At 33.6% G+C, this 24,089-nt stretch overlaps 1 protein-coding gene across 1 annotated transcript in view; it reads right to left on the reverse strand.

The window, feature by feature from the left end:
• The window catches only part of LOC136974163 (probable ATP-dependent DNA helicase HFM1), a 257,012-nt gene that overhangs the window by 72,164 nt on the left and 160,759 nt on the right, over positions 1–24,089 (reverse strand). Inside the window, 1 exon segment of the mRNA XM_067268965.1 lies at positions 10,697–10,803. Within this exon segment, the coding sequence (XP_067125066.1) occupies positions 10,697–10,803 (107 nt within the window).

Genomic DNA, 24,089 nt, shown 5'->3' on the forward strand with positions numbered 1-24,089 from the left:
CAGAGTGTATAAAGAAAGTAACATGAAAAGGACTCAGAGCCAACCAAGAACATGTTTGCTTAACAAAGAGAACTTACTATTTATTTCTACAACACAAGGTGTGGTGGCATTCAGCACATTAACATGATTCTATGATTCACACAACTCTAATTACTCGAATATAACTAATACATATCTCATGAGCCAATATGTTTACATAATTACACCTTCCCTTTCTTCCATACATTGCTTATACACAGTAGCCTGAAAGATGTCGTGATAATGTATTGGTCTGGAAAACAGCAAAATCATGTACATATGAAATGTTCATATTTCACAACTAATTGTCCTATTTGAATCATTGAATGGTCCAAGACACAAAACATCTCCCTCACTGGTAACTTACTGTTCTGGCACAATTGAAACGGCAGTGTTTGGCCCCCATTTTCAAAATTTCTGTGCTGGACAGTGTCAGCAATTTTGAAAAGGTGGCAACACTGTCTCAAACAAGTCATAAATATTTTTTTGAAATTCATTTTGTGTCAGCCAATCTTTATTAAATTTGCAAGTTTCTTCCTCTTTTTTGGGTTTTAAATTTCTTGAGTTGTCATATTAAATAATTAAAATAGAAATTATAAACATGTAACTGTCATATTCACTTTACAATAGGTTTGTTACAACACAAGTCCCTGACTGGTTTGAATTTGAAACTATACAAGGCATGCGTAATGTCATTTTACAGCCAAGAATTGAACAATGCACATGCCAGTTTTAAACTAGTTAGAGACTTGTGTTGGACAAACCTAATATTTGCCAGAGATATTGCAAGTTAAAATTTTAAAAGTACATTTTCTGTCACTCTTAACCTAGAAATAAGATGGAGATAAATTTGGATGGGGGTCTTTAACCGTTAACATAAAATACTCACATTTTTTATAAATTTATTTTGTTTCATCATAATTTCACAATTTCTATAAAAACCAGACAAATTAATAATTAATCCAGATTATGATTTTTTGCCATTTCAGGTTTTTTGGCTATACATAATTTTTATTTTTTATTTTGGGGTTGTATAAGGGGTTGGCAGCACATTAAGGCGAGGGAAGGGGTACTCAAGAAAGCGAGGATTGGCAACATCATCTTTTTTCTGTCTGATGAGGATTTGCTCTGGCTAAGGTATGAAAGACCTATTTTTCCTTTGTGGAGAGTGCCCCCAAAAAACTGTGAGGTGCAGTTGGAAGTGTGTGCAACTCTTGTATTATCAAACGGAACGTAAAAATCTGTTTGCATCAACAAAAGTATTGACTGAACATTTAGATTTTGTGTTAGAATTAGTGAACTACGTGTAGTGGACATTGACTGAGGAATATTTTTGTGATAAATACACATGCATTTTTTTACTGCAAGGGCTTTTTATCATATCTCGATCTGAGTACTGACAAGTTTGTTTAGAACATAAGTGCTTCAATATGTGTCCTAGTGCATCCTGTAATTTCCGTATGTGTGTAAATATATCTGTATATACCAAGGGTGGGCAAGCAAGAGTTCAGTTGGAGCTGAAATGTAAGTTTTGCAAAATGCATGGGAGCCGCAGTTCTGTACTGTCATGGCGGATAGTATGGTAAGGCGCGCGATGTTATTATATAATATAAATATAATATAAAACAAATATTGAATTTTTTTAACAAACATATTTTCATAAAATTATAAAAATAAAATTGTAAAAACTATAATAAAAAACAGAAATTAACACTTTCAGCAAGAGCCCCATTTGCCCAAGTCTGGTATATACAGTCAACTCTGCATAAGTCATCATAGTTATAACTTGACACCGTCAGTTAAGTAGTCAGTTTTCTGTGGTCCTGGCTGACTTACATAGGCATTAATGTTAAAAAACTCTGGTTTACTCAACACCGTTTAACTCGTCACCACTGGATAAATCAACATATTTTTGCTGTCCCACACTCGTTTAGACATCTGATAAGTAGACTCCCCTCCTGAAAAAAAATGAGCTCATTTTTTTCAGGAGGAGAGTCTACTTATTTATTAATATATACATATTATTAAATATGCCTTAACATTTTATGTATTTTTATATATAAAATAATAACAGATAAACAAAAAGAAAATATACAATCTGTATCAATGTCACAGCAGAATCGGATTTTGCATTTTCTCACGTCATGCGATTTTTGTAGCAGGTGTTTCATATTTCCGTTAGAAATGAGTGTCTGAAAGCCAACAACGATTACACTGAAAGAAAAATATAAAGTTGTGTCTGAATTTGAATGTAAGAAAACTTCGCAAGCCAAATTTGCAAAACAAAAAAACTCCAAGAACAACATTGGTGGGAATCCTGAAGAAAAAGAGGAAATTAAGAAACTTTTTCTTGGATTTTTATCGCGGCTGTCTTGAAAACTCAAGAGAAAGTCGCCATACAAAGATGTCAAAGATGTCAAAGATGCTCTGGTGCGTTGGCTAAAGCAAATTCGTTCATCGAATCTTCTTGTTTTGGGACCAATACTGAAACAAAAGGTGATGGAAATTGCTGGGGTACTTGGAGTAGAAACCACCGTAAGTGCCGGTGATGGATGGTCAGAGAAGTACATTGCACTACTGTATTTTCCTAATTGAGTTTTCTGGTAATTTTCAACTTCACTTTAGTCGTCATGTCAGATAAATCGACACATTTCCACTTCCCCTTGGGGTATCAACTTACGCGGACTGAACTGTGTGTGTTTATATATATGTTGTACTGTACAGTACATAAACTTAATTGGGAGTGACTTTTCTTTGTCTCTCTCATCTCGTGGTAATCACACATCCATGCAATAATTCTGCTATGGGTTATTGTGCTTTCTGCAATTTAAAAACCAGCTTGTCCAGGTGAAGACCGGCCTGGTGGCAACACTAGGAAATGGATTGCTCATGTTCAGCCAAAGATGTCCCTTCATTGATAGCAACCATCTCCTGGTTAGAGATTAAGGTGAGAGATGCTCCTGCCAATCTCTCACCTTCTATTCTTCCAGATGAGTATGAAAAGCAAGAGAGCTAAAAACGTGAAAATTTCTCAATTAATACTTCCCGCTCCTCGGAAGTAGATCTCTCACATGTGACACTATCTCAAACCAATTACAAGGCTCCAATCATGGCATCCAAGAAAAGGTGACACCAGAGCAAAAGGAAAGGGTTACACGACACACTGTACAAAAAATAGATGAAAACACGATACAGAATAACAGACATTATGTATGTGTGACTGTCCACCATGTTTGTTTTTGTATGTAGTTGTATATAGAATAAAAACTTCTTTCTTCTTTCCTGTAATTGTTCTTCCGTCTTCAACCCTTTCCTGTCACATGACAGGACCCTTACTGTTTGTGGGTCCTGATTGGCCAGATTACAAAAAGGAAAAGAAAGGGTCCTGCCTGAAGGGGGCCTGGGAAAATGGGAGTTAAGGAGAGTCACTTTTGGGTTGACACCAACAAGAGAAGAGATCTAGTGGAGAGACTGAGTGAGAAGCAATCAGAACTTAGGCCTAGAGAGATAGTCAGTGTAGACCACATGTGCATAGTGTCTAGGAGCCAAGTAGTATAATCATACAGAACTATGTAAGTGAACCCTTCCATCCGAGCCCAAGGAACCCTTCCTAAGCAATATTTGATGATAACGTGTCATCATTACTCTGATGTAAACGGACTGAACATCTACCATCCATATGGCTATGATCGTCCATATTACCTCGTTATCAGGACTCCAATCTAAGCTACCGGTATACTATCTAACTATTCTTCATTCTTCTTTCTCTATCTAGTTTGTAAGTAGTGATAGTCTTAGTTTTGAGCTGAATTGTGTAATATTTAATTGTCATGGGAAGATTGAGCGAGAGCTAGGAATTAGTGTAAATACAATTTTGTTCTCTATAACAAGCAGACTGATATCTGTTCCCTGATTTCAATTAATAAATGTAATTTGACTGGTATTTGCCTTGTCTCATTTGTAACATTTCTCACCTTTCACATATACATACAAAGAAAAACATAATAATATACAATACATAGTCATGTAGCACTACAAATTTAAAGAAGACTGCCAGAATACAAACACCAAGTTTCCAAAAAGTTTAATAATTTGGGGCTACATGTCAGCTATTGGACATGGAAATATATGTATTCTTAATGAGATGTAATAGCAAAAGCATATGAGGAAATTTTAGTCATTTCTGATTTCAACAACAGAAGACCACTTTGTGATGCTGATTTTGTTTTTCAGCATGATAACGCCACATGCCATTGAGCCAAATGAAATAAAGAACTTTAAGTCTAAGGGCCTAAAAACAGTCCAGATTTAAATCCTATTGAAAATTTATGGTCAAAATTGAAAATGATGGTTGATGAAAGAGCACCAATTAATAAAGATGAAATTAAAGAAGCCATTAAAAATAGCCAGAGTAAAATAATTTCAGAAACCTTCAATGAATTAATTTTGACAGTGCTATGATGCATAAAAGCTATAATAAGACCAAGAGGAGGACCAACAAAATATTAAATTCTCTTATTTTGCATGCAATCCTTTTATAATTGTTATTGTTTAAATACTTTTTTCCAATACTGCTTTATGTAAAAATGTTTTGAGAAATGAGGTAGAAACTTTTTGAGGTTTATTCATTTGAAATTAAAGTGATTAATACTTAATAACTCAATGAACAAAATGTGTATTTTTGTTTGAACATTACATTTTTATTTTCTTGTAAAATGAGCTCAAACTAAACTATTTTATTTTTTTACATCATGTTCAAATACTTCTTGCCAGGGGTTGTATATTAATTATTTTACATTCTTAATGAAATTATATTTCTTCTCATAAAAATTACCTTAAATGATATGTTCAAGATATTTTCTATCAACTGGATAAATAGACACAAAAAACACACCTTTAAAAAAATAAATTTTTAATAATAAATTTACTAATAAAAACGTTTTTGATCAGTTTAACCGATCCTCCTCAGTTATGAAATAGAATGTGAAAATAGATCGTAAATTTAAAAATAAACAATAAACCAGAATTTCAGAATTCTAAAATAAATACATAAATACATAACTGAAATCATAGTTGTGAATAATAAATAAATAACTACTTAAAAAAAACTTAGAAAATCAACAAAAAAATTAATTTTGGAAAAGGAAAGTTTAGGTTGAGAAAGAAATTGTAGAGAAATAGAAACATATATAAGAGGAAGAAAATGCACTGAAGCAGGGCTGTCCAACTGGCGGCCCATGGGCCGTATACGGCCCGCCAAATTATTTTTACGGCTCGCGAGTACATTTTACTATAAATAAATTTATGTTACTAAATTATTATTATTAATATTAAAATTATTTTACTATGTAAAAATTTAAATCTAATTTGAATTTAAAGTAGGTACTATTTAGTTTGCGTAACTTCACTTAACCTGGCTGAATACAGCAGCAATCCGTTTAACGTCTGATGATGGTTGGCTCAACGTTGGCGCCACACATTATATTTGTGATTGGTTGTTGTTTATCTATGGTTGGCGCACGTGATGTGCACACTATCCTGCAATATTTGGTTGATTCATGCAATCGTGCGAGTGCAGTCTTGTCTAGAATTTATTGAAGGGTGACTGTGTTATAATATTATTAACTTAATTTCATATTTATTTATTAATTAAAATAATTATTGAATATGAGTGCTACTAATAAAAGAAAAATAGACCTCAAAAATCAAGAATTTCAAGATCGCTGGGAGATAGATTATTTATTTATTCTGAACAAGAATGGTAAACCACAGTGTTTGGAATGTTTACAAATCATAGCTGTGTGTAAAGAATATAACTTGAAGCGCCATTATCTTTCCATGCATGAAAAAAGTATCATTCGTACACGCGAGACATGAAAATACCACTAGTGAAAAAAAATGAAAAAGCGGCTGGATCATCAAACGAATTATTTTAATCAAGAACAAAAATTTCAAGAAGCATCTGTAGCTGCATCGTTTGAAGTTTGTTTAGAAATGGTAAAGGCAAAGAAGCCATTTTTTGATGAAGAATTAATTTTAAAATGTGCCATAAAAATGGCTCAAGCATTTAATGACAACGAAATAGTAAGAAAATTTCAAACAGTATCACTTTCTCACTAGACTGTAAGCCGACGTGTAAATGAGATTAGCATGCATGTCACTAATAAATTAAAAAACCTAATCAATAGTTGCTGCTATTTTTCGGTAGCACTGGATGAAAGCACAGACATTTCCGATACAAGTCAAATGCTTATCTTTATAAGAACTGTAAATGAAAATTATAATTATTCAGAAAAACTTTTAAAATTACAATCATTACACGGAACAACAAAAGGTGAAGATATTTACAAACAATTAAAATGTGCAGTAGAGAAGTATGGCGGATTTGACAAGTGCACTGCTATTGTAACCGACGGTGCTAGAGCTATGACGGGCAAAAATATTGGGCTCGCGGGACTTTTTCAAAAAGAAAGAATAACATGTCGTATGTTACACTGTATTAACCATCAGGAGGCATTATGTGGTTTATCCCTACAACTAAAAGACGTAATAGACAAGGTTTGCAAAATTACTAATTTAATTTGCGGCAGAAATTGTTCTCTTACACACCGAAAATTTAAAACATTTTTGGATGAATTGGAAACTGAGTATGGAGATCTGCTTTTACATAGTAACGTTCGTTGGTTAAGTGCTGGAAAGTGCTTGAGGAGATTCTTTACACTTCAAAAAGAAGTTCATCTTTTTCTCACAGAAATTGCCGTCGATGAAAATTTGACAGCAAATTTAGTTGATAAAAATTTTATTTATTCACTTGCTTTCCTAACGGACATTACAAATTATTTAAATATTTTGAATAAATCCTTGCAAGGACAAGATCAAAATGTGTGTTGCCTTTATAAATATGTTACTGGATTTAGAAACAAATTAAAATTGTTAAGGTTTAATTTGGAGCAAAATAATTTATTTCATTTTGAATCTTGCAAAGAGATCTATGAAGAAATGAAAGAATGTAATATAGAAGCAAATTTTAAAATATTTCTACCAAAATTGGATGTGCTAATTACAGATTTCAATGAAAAGTTTTCTCAATTTGATGATCTTAAACCATCTATTGATTTATTTTGTGATCCAATTAATATTGATATCAACTCCGTTGATCTTAAATATCAAATAGAATTATGTGACCTGCAGGCTGACCCATTTTTTACATCTCGTGGAGTAACTGGAATAGAAATATTCAAATTTTTAGATAAAGAGAAATATCCAAAATTGAGAGATTTTGGACTTCAAATTGTATAAATGTTTGGAAGTACATATATCTGTGAGCGTGCATACGCCGATATGAAATATATAAAGTCAAAATACAGAAACAGTTTGAAAGATTCCACTCTTGAAGATATAATTAGACTTGCCACAACAAATATTGATGTGGACATAAAAGATATTGTTGCTAAACAATTACGGCCACAATGTTCTCATTAATATATTACGAATATTTTAAAGTTTTCTTTTTAGTATAAATAAAATATTTTTTTAATTAACATAAACTGACTTTTCATTTATCGACCTTCTTGGCCCCCGAAATGTTTGGTGAAGAAAATATGGCCCGCGGGCTATGATAAGTTGGACAGCGCTGCACTGAAGCATGGAAATTCCTAAAAAATGTTTGAAATAAAAATAATAATAATAAAGGACAGTTTATCTCAGTTAAACAATGGGAAGAAAATTATAAAAATTTATTAACAGAAGATAGAATTCAATTTATGACAGAAGATACAAACATAGAAAAGGATGTACCAATTCATTTAGAGAAAAAACAGATTAAACAAGCATGTAAGAAACTGAAGAAAAATAGAGCAAGTGGTCCTGGAGGAATACCGGCAGAACTGATGAAAAGTGGAACAGAAAATTTATTGAGATTTTTATAAATTGTATACTTAAGTTCTTTGAGCCATTGTTGTAAGCTGCGCATAGTGGCACCCATGTAGACCAGTTTTGATTTGAAACATTGGTCAAATAACGGGATGGAGTAAATCCCTGCAGCTAAATTATGGTTATATGGTTTTTTATTGTTCCTTAAAATTCTGAATATCATTGGGTTGTGTTGATATACAACCTGGAGATTATATATACAGGGTGGGCCAGCGAAAACGAAACGGCAGAGTGTTCGTGTTCGTCCAAGCAAAGCGCTCAGACAGGTCTATTTTACTCTCGAGGGGACATCTTTTGCAATAAAGTTTTTGCGATTCTGAATATTAACTAAACAAACAGTTTTTCTCGAAATAAATGTTTGTTTAGTTAATACAAAATAAATGAGTTTTTAAAATTTTTTGTTGTCTGTTGTATTCAGAATCGCAAAAACTTTATTGCAAAAGATTTCCCCTCGAGCAAAAGATCGACCTGTCCGAGCACTTTGCTTGGACGAACACGAACACTCTGCCGTTTCGTTTTCGCTGGCCCACCCTGTATATCTAACCACTTTCTTATGTATTCCTCTTAAAAAGGGGAAATAATTCAAAACTACTCTTTGTTTCTTGATCCCCAATGCATTCTGACGTTTTGCTGTTTGAAACATTGTGATCAACTTTCAAATCATTTCTATTAGATAACCCTGTTGTTCTGCGACCTTTATGACATAATTCAGCTCTGTTATGGTGTCACTTATGCTGGTACAATGTGTATATGCCTTTTTTATCAAGGATCTGAAGGCAGCCAATCTGATGTGGAAAGGATCCACAGAGTTATATGGAATTAAATGGGTTGAAATTTTTATTAAAGGGCATTTAAAAACATCTGTTCTCCTATCTAATGGACTTAAGAAACTGCTAGAGAAAGAGTGAAAGGTTTTTGTGAAACTGACATTTATTCATTTATTTTTACTTTTTATTGTTTATTTTATTTCTGTAGTTAGTTAGTTATTATTCACAACTATGATTTCAGTTATGTATTTATTTTAGAATTCCGGTTTATCATTTATTTTTAAATTTACATTCTATTTCATCGTTACTGAGGAGGATCAGTTAAACCGGATCGAAAATGTTTTTATTAGTAAATTTATTTGCTGGATTTTTAAAAGTGTGTTTTTCTTGTTGATATTTGAAGTTTTACTAAGTATGTAATTCATGTTGCTGCAGGCATAAAAGACTTTTTGATAAAACAATTTCATATAATTAGCATATATTGATAGTTCTTGAACTCTTATAACTCAAATAAGTCATGAATATTAGATAGTTAAACAAGTTTAAAGTTTAGAAGATCCATATTTATAATAAAGCTACCCCAACTGCTGTATGACATTGGGCTAAATAATGGCTACAATAATGTTTATATCCATATTTGTATTTAGTTTTTATTTATTGTTGGGAAATATTTCAATATTCAGATATATAATATATTTATGCTACATCTAAATTCTACATTTTTATTCTTAATGAGAATACTTTTTAGCATAAAAACTGAATCTTTGCAACCATAAATCAAACAATTTATTCATAGCTATTCCATAACAAATTTAATTTATTAAGTCAAAAATTATAAAGCAGATTTTCCTTTACTCATACTACTGATTGTTTACTTGATTTTTTTTAAACTAATTAGCTTAAAGTTACAGGAAGAGTTCAAGGACAAGTACTTCATTTTTTTGGTTTTGTGTACAGAATTAATGTAATACAAAAACACCAATAGAAAATAATGAAATACAGTAACCTAATTCATAAACAAAAGTTTTGGAAAAAATTTTCAATAAATTTCTCACAGAATAACTTTGAGTGGCCACAAATTAAATTACTGAATTTGTGGATAAGTTTTCTGGAGAATAAAACAATGTAAAATATTTTTTTTTAAAATAAACTTCAGCATAAATTTTTTTTAAAACTATTTCATATACTAAATTAAATACTTTGAGTGGATATCACGCCAACTATTTTACTAATATAAGAGAAACATTCACATGAAGAGGCGTTAAAGAACATTAAAGTAAATGTTTTATTTTCCTGCGAGCACTTTCAACATATTTATAAACGTTGTCTTCAGGCAGAAATAGAATTAAATAAAATTCCGAACGAACTTTTAAAAATTAGAAAAAATGGCATTAGCTGCATAGAACATAACAAGTCTAAAATAAGAGAACTTAAAACATTAGATTTAAAAATATGTGTGTAACATCATCATGCATGCACCCTACTGCAGAAACAACAAGAACGGCGTTGGCCGTTTAGAACATAATGCAAAGCTTAGAAATGCATGCGCAACAATGTATTTGCATAACATCGTCGCGCATTCATTTTAGAGCGCAGAAAATAGAAACGGCAATTAACCATTTTTAACAAAAAACAAAAAACCAGATTTATTTATTCGGATTAAAGAGACATTCATTCACATTACGTATATAGAGCTACCACATCTGACATTGAGAATAAAAATTATATTCTAAATCTTAATTATTTATAATTTCTTTTCATAAATCATCTGACATTACTAATAATAATATAAAAATTTAAGAAAATAATAAATTAGTCCATAGAAGATAATCTTTTATTGAAATTAATATATATTTAAAACTGACATTAGTTAATCATTAACAGTTTAGTTTACTGAATATTTGTATTATTATAAATGATAATATAATATTTATTAAATAAATTTATTCAAATTATTTAAAATTTTTCATTGTACTTACCTGACTGTTGCTTTTGTTTTATTTTTATTTAAAGTATTTAAAATTTTTCTTTCATTACTGCGAAGTAAAATATCTTCAAACTCTTTGCATCCACTTAATAAGACTATCTAGAAATATTAAAAATGGTATAAATTTTCAGTTAATAACAGGCTTTAATTAAGAATAATTTACCGCAATTATCATCTAGCACAGTTGATAGATGTTTTCTTATAAAAATCTTAGTCTGAGCTGCCTCTTTGGCCAAATTAGAACTGAACTTAGTAAACTTTTATTATTTTCAATTATCATTCATAACAAAAGACTTAAATAAGAAACAGCAGGCAAAAAATGCTGTACATTAATCTGTGAAAGTAATTAAGTAAAGATTCAAATTTTATTTTTCTAATACAAAGAAATTTTTCCACCTTAAAATTTTATAAAGTAAAATAAAAAACCATTCAAACTTCAGAACAAATTCTTTAATATTAAAAACGTTTTCAAATGCATTGAGCGTCCATCATCAGTTAATTTCCTTAAATCGATTGTGAAATTCGAACAAAAATTACATAAACTAAATTTTAAATAATCATAATACATTTTTGTGACATGTTGACGTAATTGTAAACTTGCGATAATTCTTGGGTTATTTTGTTCACTTTAAGCGTTTCGTAAATTTTTTGTATTTATCGCATTTATTAATTTTTGTAGTTTTCGCACTTATTTATTTTTTATTGTATAACCGATTATTTAAAATTTAGTTTACGTAATTTTTGTTCAAATTTCACATTCGATTTAAGAAAAGTAACTGATGATGGACGCTCAATGCATTTGAAAATGTTCTTAATATTAAAGAATTTGTGCTGAAGTTTGAATGGTTTTTTTATTTTATTTTATTGATTCTTCAGTAAGCAGTTATAAGTTTATAAAGTATTCAATTGATTAAAGAAACTGTGCATAATCATCACTGACAGACAGTAACAGTTTTAATTTATTTGAAGTATCAATAAGAATATATACAAGAATTCATATGACACTTTACATTAATTCAGAAATATACAGTAGTGACCATGAAAACTGCATCACCTGATATTATGAAAACCCATTCAACAAATGTACAAGTAATGTATTTAAGCTAAGATTGGAACTTATAATGAAACTGCAGAGAAGAAACTAAGAAAAACAAACAGAAAAAAAATACAGTTTATTATGTATAATGCTATATTGAACTTGATGAAGTGTTATTTCGAACCATAGCTTCATCAATATTGTTAATGAGCACCATTACATTCACAGCATAAGTAGAGCTAAAAAAACTAACATAAATAGTTATATCTCTATTTCATCAAAGACAAAGACTACTGGGTTTTATCTTCGTTGTTCTTTATTTTACTATGCACTTCAGGTACAATGTTTTGGTATAACTTGCACCCCTCATCAGGTGTTCCATTTCTACAAGTGGTAGAAAACAAATTTATTACAGTAATTATTGTAGTGGAATTATTACAAGTTACAAGAAGTTATCTTTGTCTCTGATAAAATGCAGTCCAGATAAAATAACAATGGTTGAACTTATGGTTCTTAACTGTAAAGTTTCATCAATTATTTTTTAAAAAGAAATTTCTTTTTTAAAGAAATTGATTTTTAAACAATATAATGAAGCTGCAGCATTGATATTACATATCTGTTACTTATAGAAGATAGTTATATCTCATTAAATGGGATCCTAATACCTCATAAGGTCATCTCAAGCCTTTGTAGCTGTATTCTATAATTTTAAGTTATTATAGAATATTCTGGATTGTAGCTTCTGTCCTCAATTATCATAATTTCCTGTTTCTAGAACTTTCTCCTGCCCTTTATTTCTACTTCACTCAGTCGTTGATGGACATTCTGAACCATTACATGGGGCAAGTAAATGCCTGAGGGCTCAAATGTGGAAGTAACAATTTTTCAGCGAAGGAAGAGAAAAGCAGAGACAAGAAGGAGACGGCAAGGAGAGAAGGTCAATCCAGACCATAGTGAAGAAGCTAGGAACTTCCTGAAGGCTTTGTGCCACCAGAGTCCTAAGGCTTAAGACAATTGTTGATGAAGACAATCTCTGTTATCTCAAAGAAAAAAGTACATGATAATCTCCCCAAAAGGAAGGATGAAATCTCACTGAGAATCTACTAAAATTGTTATTTCAGAAACAAAAAGGATCAACGAAGTACAGGTACTCCTTTCCCTTTCTCTATTCTCTTCCATCTTAATTTTCCATTCCACATCTTTAGGCATAAGTTAGTTTTAAAAAGTAAATTTCTGTAATAAATATCACGTTCTTGTTTTTTATTGTAAATGTGCAAACCTCTTTGTTTGTCATGCAGATTCATGTGCTGGACACTTTTGTTCTTGGGCAGAGCTGGGTGAATGCCCTAGAGTTGGTATATAAATCCATTTTATTGTGCATTGTGCTATCTCAATAAATTTATTGTTATTTCATTTTATACTGTCCTCAATATTGTTGTATTATCACCTTAGTGGTGATTAGGTACAGTGGTGATATTCGAAATAGTTAACAAAGGGTTCGCTAGCAGAAAATTTTTCCCTGACAATCACCGACAAACAAAATGGAACTTTTGGTTAGAAATAAATACAATACCTTTTCTTGCAATATATCTAATAATCAATGGCGTATTTGGAACGTAAAGGGCCCTGGGTGAAGACCAGGTAACAATAGTATATTAGTGCTGTCGATTTTTTTTTTGGGCAGAGAAATTTTTCACCCCAAATGGCACTGCTGATAATAGACAGATGTCATCATCTCTTGAAATACAATATCCTTTTTATTTTGCTGTCCATAGCCTGACACGTGTTCCACAGCCATCTTGTATTATCTCACGTGCGTGAGATTGTGAGAACTCTCTTATGACTGGATCTAGTTTCGAGAACTCTCTTGAATCGATCGCGATTAAACCTCGTTTCAGTTGAGATTAAAATGGTCGAGAGAGATTGCACCAAGACATAGTCCCCAACCTTGCTCACAATCTAAATTGAAATGCTTGGTGCGAATGGAGTATAAGGCTCTAGTTTAGTAGTATTACAGAGTATAATAGATATATATTTTAATATATTTTTTTAAAAAAACGAAACCACTGAGAAATGTTCCGTGTGTATAACAAGGTTCGAAAAACTGAAAATTTTAACAACGGGTTTGGGCGAACCTGTGCGAACCCGCTGAATATCACCACTGATTAGGTACAATTGCACTTTTCACATCTTAACAACAGCTTTGCAGCTTAAAGTAGATGAGTTTCTTCAAGTATTCTATATCATGCTCATAATACCAAATTCTTCTGTAGTTGCTGTTTATTTTCAGACCTGTAACATTAAGTTAATTTAAAAATCAGTAGACCTACAGTGACTGGGTAAACTTTACTGCAAGTAACAAAGAGCAACATAACTACACCAGTCTCTAGCACAAGGTCTTACATGAAACTAATTCTGACAAGGACGTAGACAAAAGATATCTTCCACGTGCAGTAGGCCAGGCTCAGCACCATCTATCAGCAGTCATGATGCACATGCAGTAGGCCAGACTCAGCACCATCTATCAGCAGTCATGATGCACATGCAGTAGGCCAGGCTCAGCAAGCCACCCGTCTAACAAACATTCACATGTGATATCTCCCCCCTATTTTTTTAGACCTTGCTAAATTGTGAATACATTGAACTGAACTAGTTTACAAGTTTAGCCTATTTGGAGGACATAAAATTCTTCCAAAGCAAGTTGTTGTAACCATGCCTTGACTATTCTTGGATTCACAGTATTACTATCCTGTAGTCGCGCAGTAGGGTCCTGTGCAGGAAGTGCTGGGGTAACAGTAGGTGGGAACTGGGCATTGGTTGGCATTACCATCGATAAATTATGACATAGCAACGAACCATCAGTAGTATGCACATAAGTAAGAACAAGGTTGTGGAAGTCACTTTTCCATTATTGCTGGTGACCATTGCCTATGAACAGTTTGAAATGTCACTAATGAATACTCAAGCAATGAAGGACATTCAACAGTCCAACAACATTGTGCTTAAGAGGTGTGATTGGTTTGTAGATTAAGGAAAACAGCTTATAGACCTACAGACCTTGTGGATAAGTAAATTAGGAATAATGTTGCAGTCTGCCTCTCAAACAGTACTGTGCAGGGGAACCAAGACAACTGTATGGTAAATTCCGCCAATTAAAAAGCACTAAACATTCATCTCTTCCATCTGCACAACATCATTTCATGATGGATTTGGCTGTTTGTACATACCTCTCAGCCAGCCCATTGGACTGAAGATATTTGGAAGAGGCAGTCACGTAATATATTTTCACTGTAAACAGAATTGACAGAACTGATGTGAAAAGTATTCAGGCTCATTGTCAGATTCAAGGATGTCCGGAATGGCATGCACTGAAAAAACATGCTTTAAAAAGTTGATGACTGCTAATGTAGTGGGATTGTTTAATTTTTTGTATTCAAAGAAACCCAAGTAACTGTCGGCCACTAGAATATAGGTGTCACCTGCCACCTCAAACAAATTCACTGGTAAAACGCTGCCAAGGATAGCATGGTACTGGCTTCATAAGAAGAGACTCCTCATCAGGAGCATGAGCCGTGGCCTAGCAAATGTGACAAACCGCCATAATGTTCTCTATCTTGTGTGTCATACCCAGCCAAAAAATTATTTGTCTAGCCCAGTTGAGCATTAGTTCAATCCCAGGGTGGCCAGGTGCAATTTCCGGAGATAAGCGGGATGGAGTTTTAAAGGCACAAGTTTCTTTTCCCTTTAATAACAAGTCCTTCGTACGCTGATAGTTCATCTCTGTATGTCCAAAATTCATAAATGACAACTGGAATTTGATCAAGTCTGGCCAGCCCGCTTGTATGATTGTAATAAGTTGCTGTAGTTTAGTAACCTCCTCCATATCTTGACATAGGTCAGCTAATTCTACCAGTGGAACATCCACAGCAACAATAAAATCATCTAGCGGGTCACAGAAAATTACTTTTGCACAGTTTCAACTCAGAGTATCAGAAACGGGGATGTCCCTGCAACAGTTGTATGCTACTGTAGGTGCATATTGGAGAACATCGAATAACAGACGTTGTAATCGAGATAGTGCTGTGTTCAGGGATTTTTTGCAATGCTTTCTAACAGCTTATGATTGGTTTCAATTGTTAACTGATTCTCATAAATATAGTCATGGAACTTTATACACCTATGCTGCATTGAAAATGCTTCTTTCTCAATCTGTGGATATCTCTGTTGAGATTCTGTTAGTGCCTTTCTGGAATATGCTGTAGGGCATCCCTCCTGCAACAGCACTGCTTCCATAGTATATGAACTAGAATCTACTGATAGCATTATCGCTTTATTGACACTGTAGAAGCCAGTAGCAGAGCTTTTTTCAATGCAGTTTTCAGACTTCAGTTTTCAGTTTTAAAAGCATTCTGTTGCAGCTGGTCCCAGCTCCAGGTCATGCCTTTTTGAAGTAGTGAACGAAGACGTTCAATCATGTCATAGAGAAATAGTTTGGAATGAATTTGGAAACATAATTGGTCATACCTAAAAAATGTTATAACTCCGTGATACTAGTAGGGACTTTCAAACTGTCAACAGCTTTGACCTTTTCGGGGTCAATCTGGACCCCTTGAGCACTGAAGACAAGACCCATAAAGATTACCAACATTTGCTCAAATGCACACTTTTCTTTGTTTAACCTAACACCCTGCTTGTACAGATGGGATAATACTTTGTTGGTGAATTCATATATGTCTGGTATATTGTCTGCCCAGATCAAAATGTCGTCCATAGAACAGTCAGTGTTTTGGCAGCCCTTTAAGATATTGTGCATTACCTGCTGAAAAATATTGGGTGCCGATGCTAGGCCAAATGGCACGCATTGAAAAGAGTATCGACCCCATGCAGTATTCACTCTTAGCAAGTCAGCAGTATGTGGTGTCACGGGCAATTGTCAAAATCCCTTTCAGGCATCTAGCAGGGCAAAGTAGCATGCAGTAGTTATGCATACTGCTATGTCTTCCACGGTTTTGAGTGGAAAATGATGGCTTTATTAATGTCTGACAGATCCATGCACAAGCAGATCCTGCCCTCTTTGTGCACTATCACTAATGGTCTTGCTGCTGGTGTTGGGTGGGCGACTAGTTTGAGGACCTTTAGTTTGACCATATTGTCCAACTCCTTCTTGACTTCTGCACAAATTGCATAAAGAATATTGTGCAGTGAATGCACACAAAGAACTGCATTGTCTATTAATTCCACATTGTACATTAAATCTGTGATACAGCCAACCTCTAAAAATATTATCTGGTACTGCAATTTCATGTTCAACAATTTCTACTTGGCGTACGAGATTGAGCTTTTCACAGGTATCTTTGCCTAGCAACCAGTGGCGTGCCGTGACATTTGATGATAGGGAAGCTGTGTTTCTGTAAGAAGCCAACTTTCAGGGGCAATCAGGACCGTTTATTTTAACATAAAATAAACATATACTATGTACAAAATAGTTTGCTTTAGGACAATCAGCCGTTCGGATGTCCTGAGCGTCAATGTGATTCTTCGATAGTCAATCGAAGGTGGCCCCAAAACAGTGGCATTGACAAGTCTGTAAGGCAACGACTAGCAGATAGACAGCAAAATATGTGGAATGCACAAGTCCACAATAAACTACATGAGATCAAACCTATGATAGAAAATTGGACACATAAGCAACCCTATGACAGGAGATCTGAGGTTATTTTTACTCGTTTGAGAATTGGACATACTCAGTTGACTCATCAATATCTTTTGAAGGGCGATGAGCAGCCAGTATGCCAGCACTGCAAATGTCCACTTACCATAAAACACATACTGCTCGATTGCTCTGCCTTTGAGATAATGCATAGACAGTATCTTGGGACAAAACGTTTGACAGAGATTCTGGGCCAGAGGCCCAATCTGTATAATGTATTAGACTTTCTAAAGGTCACTAATTTGTACAAAGAGATTTAACTATTTATTTATTTTTCACCTTTTTTGTATTTTGTCGTTTGTTCGTTTTAATTGTGTAAATACTTGTTATTTTTTTTTTTTTGTTGTTATTTTATGTAACATATTCATATAGTGTTTGGTGAATTAACCATTCGGCGTGGCGCAACTTGGCCTTTATGGCCCTTGCGCCAAAAAACTGCAACTAACCAACCAACCAACCAAGGGGGGACTTCCTCTGTTGGAGTCGAGGACACAGTCTAAGTCTGAACTGGCACGGGTTACAGGTTGGCACAATAGACGAGAAATTGCTTTTTTCCTTTTTTTTTTGTGCGTTGACACACGGCGTTTTGTCAAAACGTTAACTCAGTGCCAGGTGTCCTCGATTGTCGAAGATTATATCAATCTCCGTTCTTTCTTTCATCCATTTTGATTGGTCATTCTCCCTCAATAACACTTCCCGAGTGGTTGATCCCTCATTACTAAATGTAATGAGACTCTTACGTAAAGAGCGAGAAAAGTCAAAATCGAAGACGAATTTGATCTTCCATCGATCATAGGACGAATTCCTTCCGCAATTTATAGTTTCTGCCTGGCAGTTTAATATAAAGAATGGGTGTCCGACTACAAACGACTTTCACCTATGTTTTTTTAAACTAATATATTTTTCTCTAAATTAACCGGTTTTTCGCGCCTTTCGTGACGAGTCAGACCTGTCCGGTACATGACATTTCCATAAAAGTTTTAAACAAATACTGGAGATGACAAAAACAAACAATTTATGTATTTTAGTTCTAAAATACAAACAATGCATACATAATACAAATTGATATGATACAAACAATGATAGAAAAACTTGTTTTTTTAATTTTTTATAAACTAATTCTATTTCGCGATTTTTCCGCAAAGTCATTAATTACTTTATCATAAAAGTCGCTGGTCGTCGACTCCATCGACGTATTTAAAAGCTCTTTTTCTATCGAAGCAACGCTAGCGACGACAATTTTTCCTCAAACTGAGTGGCAAATATATGAATTCACTTCGTAGTCGAAAAACTGCGCTCAACTGCCCACTGGTAGATGGTACCATAAAAATTAATGATATTAAATCATATAATTCTTTTAGTACGTCTTTGTTCGGATCGACATTAATTATAATATGTTTTATGTCTAAGAGTTACTTGTCAATATAGTCCGAACACAAATATAAATATTGCGCTTCGCTACGTAATTTAGATAAATCAAAAAATTTTCCATAAAATTCACTTAATTTATAGAATTAAAACACGCTTGGTAAAATTGTTTTTCACAATATTAAAATAATTAACATCTAAAAGTAATAAAAATTCTAAAGATTTTGTCTAAAAATCTGTCAATATAATTACAGTATAATTAAAAGAAAATTATAATTAAATATAACTTTGCAAAAAAACATACATAAAAATAACATTGAATACAGTCAAACCTGTTTTTATGCGCTCTTTTTATGTGCGATTTTTATTTGTGCGATTTTTTTAATGCGAATTTTTAATTTATGCGGTTTTTTTTGTGCGATTTTTTATTTGTGCGGTATAGTTGGCGACTAGTCTCCTGCGATTCGTCATGTCTCACGTTGACTTATTATAGCTAAATAAATTTATTATAGCATAAATGCACTTATTATAGTAATATTATTGCATGAATATGCGAAAAATGAAATAATTTACTTTTTAAGTCAACAAAACACCACCTAAACAAAAATATGTAAAACAGACAATAGACCAGACGATGCAGTCAAGTGCTGACATCTGTTGTCAATAAATTCTAATTCGTACAATTTTGAGTTATTTTCTATGTGAGACTTTTTATGCGGTCCCTGTTGACCGCATAAAAAAAATATTTTTTTAATTGTGTTGCGAAAACTATTTTTTACAGCCATTCGTGAAGTTTTGTGCGATTTTTTTTTATGCGTTTTTTTTAATGCGGTCCCTATCCACCGCATAAAAACAGGTTTGACTGTACTCTTTACTTTTTAAATCTTAAACAATTCACTTAGTCAGATAGCTCCCTGCCAGTGGCTAAGGGATAAAATCGTTGAAAGCGTTACGCGTGTGTAGTTTCCACCAGCTAGGGTGGAGGTTGGTGCTCTGTAAAGCGCATGCGCCAATGCCCTCTGGCTGCTTTACACCATTCAGTTATTCTTGCCGTAAAAGCTGTCTCGGAAGCGCTTCCATTCCGCCACTAACATTCGAATATACAATAGCAATCTTATCGTTTTTTTCACATGTAATATAGAATTTTTTAATAAGATACATAATGCAGTTATAATAGAATATTAATTTTAATTAATTCAAAGTACGTTAAAATATAAAATTTTATATTTTAGAAAATACAAAGGAAGGTCATTGGAAGTTGGATGCGCCGCTTCCGCCACTTCCAATGACAGCACACCACTGCTAGCAACACATTCACCAAGCACTGGGGTATAGGTGTGGTTGAAGGAACAAATACAATGTACGACACTAGGGATTACTTTTAGCTTAAGGTGTCAAACTAAGGAAAATGGCACAATGTCACCATCTGCTCCAGTATCCAACTTGAACACAGCAGAGATTCCACCGGAGAACCAGACAGGAACACACCATGATTGGAAAACACTCAGACACGTGGGTTGGTCGTGGAGCATCTCTGACACAGATAAACAGTCACACTTGCATTCTCTTTCTCACCCCTCAGGGAGCTGCAGTTCACAAGTCTGCTTTGACTTTTGCTGTCTAGAGGAATAATTTCTAGCATAATGACCCTTTTTGAACACTGATAGCAGTGGACCTTAAATGCTGACACTTTTGATACTCATGTGACATGATGCATTGCCAATACAAACACTCTACAGCATTACTTGCCTGAGTTATTGGGATCATCGTCTTTTTCATGAATTTTAGCGAATTCATGTTACTATTCACCAAGTCCATTCTAGGTTGCATCTCTTGCAGCTGGATCTACAGATCCGAGTCAGCATCCATCAGAGTAGGTTCTCTGAGCAATTGTTCTCTAACAGTGGCATGCCGTCATTGGAAGCGATGGAAGCGCTGATTCTACCTTCCAATGACCTTCCCTTGTATTTTATAAAATATAAATTTTCATATTTTAACCTACTTTGCATTAATTAAAAGTAATATTTTATTATAACTGCATTATGTATCTTTTACAAATTTCTATACTACATGTGAACAAAAAACGATAAGATTGCTATTGTATATTCAAATAATTCAGTGGCTGAAGAAGTGTCAAAACCGGGTCAGTTTCCAATCAGCCAGATTATATAGGCATTGGCACATGCGGTTTACAGAGCACCAACCTCACCCGGTTTAGCTGGTAGAAGCAACACATGCATAAAGCATCTAATTTTATATCCCGGACCGGTTGTGGACCGTTAGCCGTCTGCCTGCTAGATATTCGGCCGCCCTCGCCCGATTATGTGAACCAGGAGTAGACTAGTAGACAGGAGTAGCTCAACGGCGGGCAACCCCCGGCCCGCAGGCCAGCTACAGCTCGTGAAAAGTCTCTATCAGGCCCGCGATATCTTCAATAGATTATTAAAATAACTAATTAATAGTTATTTTTCCAATTCTTTGTAATTTTCGATAACAATAAGAGAAATAAATGTAGTAATTAACTCAATCTTCCTTACACACCGGTGATTCAATTAAAAAATACACTTACGTAAAACCAGATAACCGGAGTGATTAGTATTCGAGTCGCAAACGTTTTCGTAGCCTCTTCTAGGCTCTTCTTCAGGCTATGTAGTAATAAATTCGAATATATTCCTTTTTGAAAGAAACGAGTTTCGAATTCCGTCACGTGAAAACATTCCAACATATTTTTTAAACGAAACGATCGCCGTTCTGTGTAGCGTGCATGCGGCGAAGATGTTAATGTTTACAAAAAGGAATATATTCGAATTTATTACTACTAAGCCTGAAGAAGAGCCTAGAAGAGGCTACGAAAACGTTTGCGACCCGAATACTAATCACTCCGGTTATCTGGTTTTACGTAAGTGTAGTAATTAACTTTTATTTATTAAAAAATTTATTATAAATTAACTTTTTATTTATGTATTTCATATTTGCAGACTAAAAAAATTACAAGTCACAAGAAGGCATCAATTAACTACTACGGCCCGCAGAAAAAACATAAAATTTATTCTGGTCCATGTTATAAAAAAGGTTGCCCACCCTAGACTAGATTTATAACTTAACCCAACCGATAGGAATTTACTGGCATGTTTTTATGATAGTTCTGTATAGTTGACAGGAGTTTAAAAAAAATCCATTAAAATATTTGATATATTTATTCTGCGTTTATTCTGCTCTCCCATCTTATATTACTTACGGATTTCAATGTTAAACCGGTGATATTACGATTTAGTATGTCCCATCTGTAATGAGATGGAGAAAAAAGTGTACAATTTTAGTACAGTGTTAAAAAATTAACTGTTACTTTGGCAGCATCATTTACAACCAAATTTAATGAATGAGACATACAATGGTACAAAAAAGCTCTGAAATTTATTTTCCTTAAATTTACGATTTATGTATCAGTTGTCATAAAAATTTCTTTCCACTTCTTTCTTGAGACTACAGATATTCAGGTACAAAGTAACTAGTTTCGACTTATTTCTACTTGAGAAGTAGTTAAATAACTAAGCGATAAGGGAAATAGAAACATAAATAAAATCCTGATGAAAAAGCCAAAATTTTACTTAAACAGAAGCTTAACTGAACCAATCTCTTGCCGAGTACAATGGGATCTGATGTCTTTATTACATCTAATATTATGAAGACATCAGACCCCACTGTACTCAGCAAGAGATTGGTTCAGAAATTTTTCCAGTTCAGTGAGAGTGACCGAAAAGTTGTAAATTTTGGAAATTTCCATGAACACTTGGTCCTAAAACGAATTAGTTAGAAAACAAACAATGGACAATCCGTTAAGTTTAACATATTTAGATTTTTACAGCTATGGTGAGAAACGTTTAAAATCTACAACAACCCTGTCGCGTCCTTTGATATATACTAGTGATGCGACAAAAGAGGCATTTGACATTAACCGGTATCGGCACCTTTGGGATTTGGGTTGCACACACCTACCCGGACCGTCTCCAATTCCATTCATTAGCCACTCGTAGGGAACTACAGTATTTCACTAAGTGGATTGTTTTAAGATTTAAAAAGTAAAGAATATTTTGTTATTTTTATGTACGTTTCTTCACAAAGTTATATTTAATTATAAGTTTCATTAAAAGTATATTCATACAATTTAAGAATTTTTTGTACTAGGTATGCATATTCATCACACATTTTGTTTTACCAAGTAAGTTTTTCTGATAATTTTAATTTTAGCCCTTATATCGTGGCTAGTAATTAAAAAATTTATTTTAAAAAAGTTTTGGCTCAAGACCGTATAATGAAAAAGAAAACATTATTAAAAGAGAAAGACCAATGCCTAAATTAAATATAAATACGTCAACAAAAAAATTTTGACATTTTGATGATAAAATTTATGACGAATGACAATTCTTCCGTAAAATTGAAGCAATTTGGAAATCAAAGCAGAATAGAATTTAACATTGGTAGACAATATAAAATAAATATTGCAAATTATAACAAGATAATTACGATTAATAGATATATCTAAATTAATAGATGTTATATGTTTTTTCTCAAAGCAACAATTGGCATTTACAGGGCATAGGGAATTTATTGAATCTAATAACGGAAGGAATTATATTGAACTTTCTTATTTATTAAGTACGTCAGATAATCTATTAAAAATACATTTAAAGAAGTATACGGTTTTTACTGGCTTATCGAACAAACAAATACGAACAGGCCCTGACGTGCAATTAATTGGTTGCCCCTGTAAGTCGGCATCTTACAGAAACATAGCTTCCCTATCATCGAATGTCACGGCACGCCACTGTTCTCTAATCATATTTGAGCGTATGCTCTGAATTATTTTGTCTCGTAAGAGGCTGTCCTCTAGTATACCAAAATTACATTCCTGAATTTTGGTTCTAAGGTTGGTCAAGAATTTATCAAACAACTCACCTTCTAACTGTATGTGCCTGTTGAACAACCAGGGGGTATACGTTTCATTTACTTTTGGAGTGAAATATGCATCAAACTTTTGAAGGATTATTAGTGGATCCATTTTCGCATCCTCCGTGAAAAAGTATTGAAGATGACCATTTTGTCTTGTCCAATGACCGCCATGAGGACCACTGCTTGAACATTAGGCAGTTTCAATGATAGCTGTGTGGCCATCGCAAACCATTCATAATGCTGTTTCCACAGCTTCCATGTGGTAGACATGTTGCCGTCGGTCACAACTAGCTCTGCTGGGGCTTTTAGTGGTGCTCTATC

The sequence above is a fragment of the Centruroides vittatus genome, unplaced genomic scaffold (assembly GCF_030686945.1).
Source record: "Centruroides vittatus isolate TY-2023 unplaced genomic scaffold, ASM3068694v2 contig_345, whole genome shotgun sequence".
NCBI lineage: Eukaryota > Metazoa > Arthropoda > Arachnida > Scorpiones > Buthidae > Centruroides > Centruroides vittatus.